The sequence below is a fragment of the Microcebus murinus genome, chromosome 5 (assembly GCF_040939455.1).
Source record: "Microcebus murinus isolate Inina chromosome 5, M.murinus_Inina_mat1.0, whole genome shotgun sequence".
Lineage (NCBI taxonomy): Eukaryota > Metazoa > Chordata > Mammalia > Primates > Cheirogaleidae > Microcebus > Microcebus murinus.
Window position 1 is genome coordinate 50559398 of NC_134108.1, and position 8527 is coordinate 50567924.

General features: G+C 51.1%; 1 protein-coding gene across 3 annotated transcripts in view; it reads left to right on the top strand.

The window, feature by feature from the left end:
• SCML4 (Scm polycomb group protein like 4) overlaps positions 1-8527 on the top strand; it is a 106197-nt gene that overhangs the window by 86232 nt on the left and 11438 nt on the right. For all 3 annotated transcript variants that reach the window (XM_012753216.2, XM_012753218.2, XM_012753222.3), the window contains one exon: positions 8098-8243. In XM_012753216.2, the coding sequence (XP_012608670.1) occupies positions 8098-8243 (146 nt within the window). The remainder of the gene's footprint in view (positions 1-8097; positions 8244-8527) is intronic.

Genomic DNA, 8527 nt, shown 5'->3' on the forward strand with positions numbered 1-8527 from the left:
CCAAAGCAGAGAGACATTGTTCATCCGATTTCTAAAAACAAGAGAAAGGGACAAGACCTGGCACTAACCAACGTCTTCAAGTAAATGAGGGGGCAGGATTTGTTTCATAGGTTTGTCCCAAGAGTGAGTGCAGTTATCTGGCATGTGCTAGGTGTAAAATAAACGTTCATCATGACTGTACCTCCCGGCGCCCCCTGCTTGTCAAAACCCTCATCCTGGTGTCCCTCTGCCCTTTAAGTGTCTCTTTCTCCTACCCTCTTCTCAACCCATTCCCATGTTCTTGGGGTGGCGATCACAGGACACTGTGCGGATTGGGTTAACTTATAATCCAGAAGGTGATGCCTCTTTTTGAAAAGGAGATATTTGCTCTCTCTCTCCCACTCATGTTGGCAAAATCCTTATGTCTTAAGTGAAGGATTGCAAGCAGTGAGAGGGTGGCACGATTTGGTTGGAGAGAATGTCTATTACCCACTCAAGAATTGTCTCCCTACCTCAGTCTATCTGGTGACCCTGGGGTAGGGTCACCTTCAGAGAGGCTCAGTGTAGCTCCTGTGCCCCGAGTCCCTCACTGCCTCCTTCCAGCTGAGTCCTAGGATGTTCTTCTGCCCTTCACTGTTACCCACAGCCCAGCCCTTCGTTCTCCTGGAATTACTCCCTCACCCTCCCTCAGTCACTGGCCATGAGAAAGCTCTCTCTGTCAGCTGGTGACATCCCATGAAGCCCCCCTAGCTCAGGCCTTCTGCCTCTCAGGATCTTGGTGAGATCAGAGAAAATATCTCACTAGAGCCCGCTACCCTCCACTCTGAGCACATCAATAAGAATTATTAGAGAGAACCTTGCCTGAGATCCTGAAAATCAGAGTTGTTCATAATCAGCAGGACCCCATAGGGCTGTGGCATGTTTAAAAATCAAAAAGCCACCCAACCTCCTTGGAGGAAAGCTGCTACATGCCCATGGTAGAGCCTCTGTGGCACACTGAAGAAAACTGGAATTATGCACCCTTTGTAGGTGCATTAACTCTTTAATGCACAAAGTTTCCTTTTAACCAGTGCTAAATGAAGCCGAGGATACCAGACAGCCAGTTAGCCATGCACATTCTCAGCAGCAAGATGAAGGAAGTGGGGAGAAGGGGACAGAGAGTAGCACCAGCATTTCCGCTTACATCTCATTGGCCACTCGCTGCAAGGGAAGCTGGGAAATGTGCTTTTAATTCCAGGCAACCATGATTCCGGGTGGATATCAGGGATTCTATTACAAATGAGGAAGTGGGAAAAAAATGGATAGAAAACTGGAAGGCCCAGCCACACCTCCTGATTGGAAATGTTCAGTCCTTCCTCTTTCCTTCCCATGGCGCTTTGTTTCCTCATCTCTAGGACTTGCTGTGTCCCATCCTACAAGAAGGACCAGACTCTCAGCTTTGTGAGGTCCATCATTCACATTTGAGACCCCATAGCCCCAGCAAAGGGGGCTTGAGGCCTGGATTATACTGTTATTCATTGAGCACCTACTATGGGAACAGATACTTTCCAGACATTATTTATGATTTGTTACAGTTCTAATTTACTATTTATAAGAAGAAGTTATTATTGTATTTAATTTAAAGATAAAGAAAGGATCAAGAAATAGTCAATCAGGTGCCAGGATTTGATTCCCAGGCCTGTGTCTTTCAAAGCCATATCAGGGATCTTCAAACCATGCTTGATGGATTTCAAGGGGTTCCTTTGAGGTTCTAGGGGATGGGGAAGAAGGGACGAGAGCATGTAGGACTCCAGGACGCCTGTCTGTCTTTAACCAGGGCCTTGTCACATGCGCAAATTGGGGTTCTATGTGTGCTTTGATTGAACAAAATTGGCACAGCTTAAAATGTTTAGAAACCATGGAGATTAACCATGGCAAATTGAGTGGCAGTATATTAAAGTGGGAAAGAAAACCACTCACCCATTTCTCACCTGGCTGTCAGCCTGGTGCCTGCGGCAGGCCCTCTAGAAGGCTACGTCCCCCCACACCCCCCAACCCCCTGCCCAAAGGACTGCTCAATATTGCTCTGAAATTGCAACCCACGTAAAAGCAGTTGTCATCAAGAGACCATACCTCTGTAAGAGGGTTTGACTCAAGTCATAAACCCTGGGAAAGACCTGGAAATGGATTTCCCCCCTATGGTGTTAAAGAAAATAGTTTAAAACCACAGAAGGCAGAAAACTACACAAGGATGCAGGCAGGGGGTAAGTGTTGATGACATGGCAAACTTCTCATCCTTCTCTCTCACGTGATACTTACCTTCGCCTCCTGCAGTCTTGATTTATTGTGCCTCTCTCCGCTGCCAGTGACCTCCGAAGGGAGGTGTTCACAGGGCACACTTCCTCGGCATTTGCTGATGCTCTGGTGAAAATTTGAGAATTCTTCCCTGTCTCTCATCCAAGATATAATCACCAAGAGCTTTTATATAAAGAAGTTTTGGATGGCAAAACCTTCCTGACTTTTGCATTAGCAGGATGTACTGTAGAATTCCCAACCACAGCGAGGTCCAAGGTTCAGAATCAAGAAACAAAGTAAATCTGACATTGCTAATACAAGCCAAAAGCTTCCCGTGGGTTGGATTCTGCTTCCATTGGGCATGGCACCCGGTGAGGGACAGAGACAGGTCAGCCAGAAAAAGAAGAATGAGGACTACACTGTTAGGGAGGAGGTGGCATGGGCAAGGGTATGACAAGCACTGATTAGTTTTGGGGAGAGAAAAGAGCTTGTGCAGGGACACTGAGGAAAAGTATGCTGGAAGATTTGGGATCCAACCAAGCAGAGTGGGCTTCACTCCATAGTAATTGTAAACCAGACATTTCTGAACAGGTGAGTGAGACGATGGCCATAGGATTTAGGACGATGGATCTCCTGGCCATTTGTGGAATGGCACGATAATAATAATAATAACTAGAAGAATAGCAAACACATCATGATGAATTCTGATCATTTAGTGCTCTACTACATTATGCCATTTAATCCTAGCAACCGTCCAACAAGGTAAGGGTTTTAGAGGCAAGGCAACTGACAGAGGCTTCAGTCAGTCCTAGGCAGCAGCAGATACGAGCACAATATGCCAGGGGTGCCTCTCAGGTCTGAGGATGGAGCTTCAGACAAGACAGGCATGGGCCCTGTTCTCAGAGCGCATGCAATTCCAGAGAGACAAACGCTAACAAGTTATTGCACACATTTAATTACAATTACTGCCTCAAAGGAAAAGTGTGGATGCTGTGATTGAGTCGGGGTGCAGCGGGTTGCTGAGCCTGCTCTTGGGAGACAGGAAAGGCTTCCCAGAGAAGTGGTCATGCAGATGCCTAGAACGGCGGCAGGAGGTGGCCAGGGAGGGGCCATGGGAGGAGGGGTGGCCAGAGGCTTCCTGGGAGAGAGTACATTGCGTGCCAGGAGGTCGCAGTGTCTGCTGGTGGCCAAGGAGGAATCCCGCTCAGCCCAGCCTGACTCCCAGCCCGGGGTCTCTCCCTGTCACCAGAGGCACCCTCCCTCCTCGCGCAGGCAGGCCAGCTGGTCTGGAAGAATTTAAAGGAAAACCTGATTGAAATCTAAGGATTGGCCACACTCTCTTCTCCGTTGTCTCTCTCGCCTCGTGGTGTCTTGAAAACTCTGGGACACAAGTAATGAAAAACAAACCACCTGGTCTGTTCCAAACCATCTAGTTTTGCCCAGATCGCGGGCCAGCCAGGGCTCCGCACACACACTACATGGCCTGTTTCTAGGAAGGTGCACTCTAGGGGGACCGGGTCACTTGGAGACGCTGAGAAGACATCCCCTCCCCTTCCCGCCCCTCTCCAAACCAGCCCAGCTGCCAGAGAGACTGAGAGGCCTCAGGAGCTCACAGGCAGCCCCAGGACACACGGGTCCCCACGGAAGATGACAGCCTTCCCTTCAAGACACTTCTTGTCGGGCTCCAGCCCTGAGCCCCATGGTCACTTGATGCTTACAATGCTCTTAAGAAACAACAAATGGCAGTCACAATTTATAGATGGAGAAAACTAGGCCCATAGAGAATGAGCAGAGCCAGGAAGGGACTAGAAGCCTGGCTCGGCCATGGCTCCTCATCAGGTGTGTTTTGCACGTGGGCACACTGACGAGGCCTTCAGATGCGCGAGAAGGCAACTCCCTCAGTGTCAGCAGCCTGTTGGGGTACAGCGGTTATACGGCATCGTAGGAGGAAGGGGCCTGGGAGACCGTGCGAAGGCCCTCATCTTACATGGAGGAGCGCACAGAGGTCCCACGGCTGGTGGGTGGCAGGGATCTGTGACTCCCAGCTCCTGGCTCATTCCAGCCTCCCACGTGACTCCGTTGGTAGCAAAAACCTTTCTCCTGAATTGTGAACAAGCAAAAGCAAATTACATGTGTATGTATGTACTTGTGGATGTGTAAGGGAGAGATTCACAGACAGTGACACAAGTAACCATGCTGTGAAAACACCCAGGACTGCTTTTAAACACCGACGGATGGTTATCCTGTTTCCGGTAAATGTGAGCTCAGCTTTAGAAACAACAACAACATGTAATTATCCATCCATTCATAACCGGGTTTCACTTTTCACATGTCCCCGGCCGCCCCCAGAGAATGACATGACCAAGCAAAGTTCTCCTTGCTGGATGGAGAATGTCACCTTCTCTGAAACGTGTCTGGCCAGTGCTTAGCAAGCTCTGTGTGCCTGGGAGCAAGACTTCTTCACATCCATCACGTCTTACCGATGGCCTGTCACATCTGCCTGCCCCGGCCACAGCAGGCCGGACCCATCTGTCTTCCCGGACACCTTTGCCGCAGCTGGAGGGGGAGGGGCCGGTGTGTTTATTATCTCTGCGAGCACGGATCACTGCAAAGGCTTTGCGAGCCTGCCGCTGGAAAGTCCTATTTGCCTTCCTTCTAGAGTGACTTAATGTGCTTTGGCTCAGGAACATCTCCCAAGATGTGGCTTGGGCTTCCTGCTGCTCTCTGTCTTGTGTGACTAAAAGGCCCCTCGGAAACACTCTGCAGGCCCTGGCTGCGGCCGCTCCGTCCTGGAAAAGCGAGAAGTGCCCACAGCAAGCGCCAGGTACCAGGGACGGAGCCCGCTCTGCCGACTCAGTTGTCTCTCCTCTCCACAGAGGTCACCTGAGATCCTCCGCCTGAAAGACACGCCAGGCCCTGTGCTGAGCCGCAGCTGTGGCCGAGGGGAGAGCATTCCCGGACCTTGCGCAGAGGACCTTCGGCTCCCTTGGCTGATCCTGTTAATTGGTCTGGGTTTTTTCCCCTTCCTGTCAAATGCAGGAAATTAGATTTGACCTCTGCTCTGATCACTCTAAAATTATTCTTGGCACTAGAGACTTCCAGCCTTTGTAATCAGAGCATCTATTATCACTCTGATTAACGCCGACGTTCTGATGGGGCGGGATCCAAAGGCAAATGCGATTTCCGTGATTCCTCGTCCTCATGTTGAGTGCAGATGTCTTTAAATGGAGTGAAATCATCCTTAATAAGCATGCATCAGCATTCAGAGGGCTCCAGGGTGCATTAACAGTTTCCCAGCAAGATGGCCCGTGCCAAACCACCTTATGGGACCCCTCCAGGTCCGATGGGGAAAAGGCAGGGAAAAATCTCAAAGTAAATGCAATTCTCCACTGAACCATTATGTATTTAGGACGGACTCAGAAATGTGATGCTGTATTTCTCTCAGCGCTAATACAGCACCGTGCACTTCTCGAGCATGTTAAAAACAGGAGGGAAAAGAGACCGTAAAGCCACAACACCCTGCGATTAAAGAAGGGAAACAAAAGTGAAGACTTCTCACCTTCTTAGAATTATTCTGCAGGGAAGCTGCTTCATTGTTCAGAGCCTCGCTATTCTAGCCTTACGATAGGATTAACAATTACCCACACAAGGCTTCAGTGTACATTACCTACACGGTTTCTGCAAAGTATATTGATTAATTTCACATTTATCGAACTCATATTTACAAATATAGTCATGCTTCACTCAATGATTGCAATATGTTCTGAAAAACGTGTTGCTGGGCATTTTGTTGTGCGAACACACATAGTGTGCTTACACAAACCTAGATAGTGTAACCTACCACACACCTGAGCCAAACGGGCTACCCTGGTGCTCCTGGGCTACAAACCTGTACAGCATGTTACTGTACCAGATATGCAGGCAATTGTAGCACATACCACGAGGCAATAGGGATTTTTCAGCTCCATAATCATCTTATGGGCCCATAGTTGTATATGGGGTCTGTCAGTGACCAACGAGTCATCATGTGGTGTGTGACAGTGTGTTTGCTCAGAACCATGGAGGACTCGATGGTTATAACCCCTGTAATGACAGGATCATATTTGCATTTTTCACCAAACACTTCGCCCAGGACCTGGTACAGAGGAGGTGCTCAGTAAACGTCTGTGGAGTGAATGGGCAGGAATACTCAGGAAATTAGAACCTAACTCAGGGTTACAGAGGAGGACATAAATAATTGTATTACAAGTGGGAAGCACTTTAAGAACAAAGATTCGACGTTAAAGGGGGAGGAAGGTGATATCCAGGCTGCAGAGACAGCAAAGTTGCTCATGAAGGCGTCGGGTGTTACCTGGGCTTTGATGGCTGATGGAAGGCCGGCGGGAAGGAGGAAGGTAAACGTGTTCTAGAGAGAGGCCAAAGCACCAGCTGAAGGTGGAGAGGGAAGCTCAGGAGACATGCAGCCATAGCCAGCGCTCCCAGACAGGGTGCACAGGAGAGCAGGGCTGCAGGGAGGGCGCCCTGACATCCCAGCCTCATGGCTGCTCCGCCCTTCACACTTGCTGAGATGGTGCTGGTCAAACCACCAGCAGGGGCAGCTCCAGGGTCTGTCCCTGGCTCTCTCTGGCTCCAGAGCTCTCCTCCTCCTCCATCTAGGAAGGAAAGATACATTGAGACCAAAGAGAGCCCTTGACCTTGAGGTAGAGTGGGACGCAGCGCACAGCAAGGGGGATCGTGGGGAGTGTGAGCGGGAGACGGGCACAGATGGACCTGAGTCTCGGGGAGAGCACGAGGCAGTGGCAGCTGTGCATGCTAGAAGAAAAAGTCATGGTGCAAAGAGACCCACTGGGAAACCACTGCGGGGGGCTGGGAGAGAGGCTGTGGGGTTGGGGCAGCAGGGGCGGAAGACCAACATGAGAGGCTCCTCCCAAGAGCTTCAGAATCATTAATGTGGGGAGCAAAGGAACGGGAGGAGGTAGATAGGTAGATAGGAGGAGAAGCTGGCTCTAGGGAAAGAAGGAGAGTTAGTTTGGGACATACACACACAAAAATTCAGCCCCTAAATATTACCAGGCGTAGAACTCCTTACTGTCTTCCTCCTTCACCTGCCCTGAGCCTTTTCATCTGCTGCATGGGAAATGGCGCTCATGCAACCAGCTGTGGACCAGGCACAGGGTCAGGCCCTGTGGTCAGGGAGTTCACAGTGCAGAGGGGGAGGTCAGGGCACTTGCTCTGACACACCCACGCGGCTGTGGAGTGCTCAGTGTGTACCTGGGACATGTGCAGACAAGGGGTAGTTCCGAGGATGATGTAGCAGATTTGTACTCTCCAGAGACTGAGAATGAGGACCAAAATTCACCTCAATTCTGCCAAGTCTCTATCATCTCAGTGTGAAGCCAGTGAGGCAGAAAGGACCCAAAGTCATCGGCCTCCCAGCACCACGAGGCCCATCTGGACACTCACTTAGCACACTTGCCCTGGTCCCCCAGTACCTGGTCACAGGAGGCCTTGGGCTCACTGAGAGACAACTGAGCAGGAAGGATCTTGGAAACTGTAGCTTGGATCAGAGTTTCAGCCTGTTGAAGGAAATCCACCTTCTAATGCTTCATTTCGGGGAGAGCAGAGAGCTTCTGCAAGGGTGGGTGGGCACTGCCTCCGGGGGTAGCTTTCCATGCTCCAGGCTGCTGACAGAGCAGCCTTTCCCTGTCACAGGGGGTCACCTGGGCCACCTCCTTGGATTGAGGGCACTGAGGAGCCCTGCCCAGGCCAGGTGGGGCAGGCAGCATCGGGGAGGTGCGGGGGCCTGTCCCCCTACTCATGGCTCCCTCTCTGCACTCCACCCAGCCTCAAGCCCTTCTCTGGATGGTCAGGACGCCAGGCGGCCACGGAGCAGGAACCCCTACAACTGGACCGTGGAGGACGTGGTGAGGTTCGTGAAAGACGCCGACCCGCAGGCTCTGGGGCCCCACGTGGAGCTCTTCAGGAAGCACGTATGCAAGTGGGGGCCTGGCCGGGAGGGGCCGGGGGCACAGGGATGGAGGGAGGTGAGGTTTGGGGGCTGCGGCATGCTGGGGGACATGAACCAAGCCCTAGGGGCAACCCCCCACACAAGGGAGCCAGAGATGAGAGGGGCAGATGCAACCGCAGGCTTCTCAGAGCAGAACGACCACTTAGTTTTATTTTTAAGAGATATTTGTCCCATCTGTTCTCTCATTTTGGCCTTCATCAGGAGTGCTTGTTCTCCTGCCCATCCATGCGTCTGTCTGTGCATGCA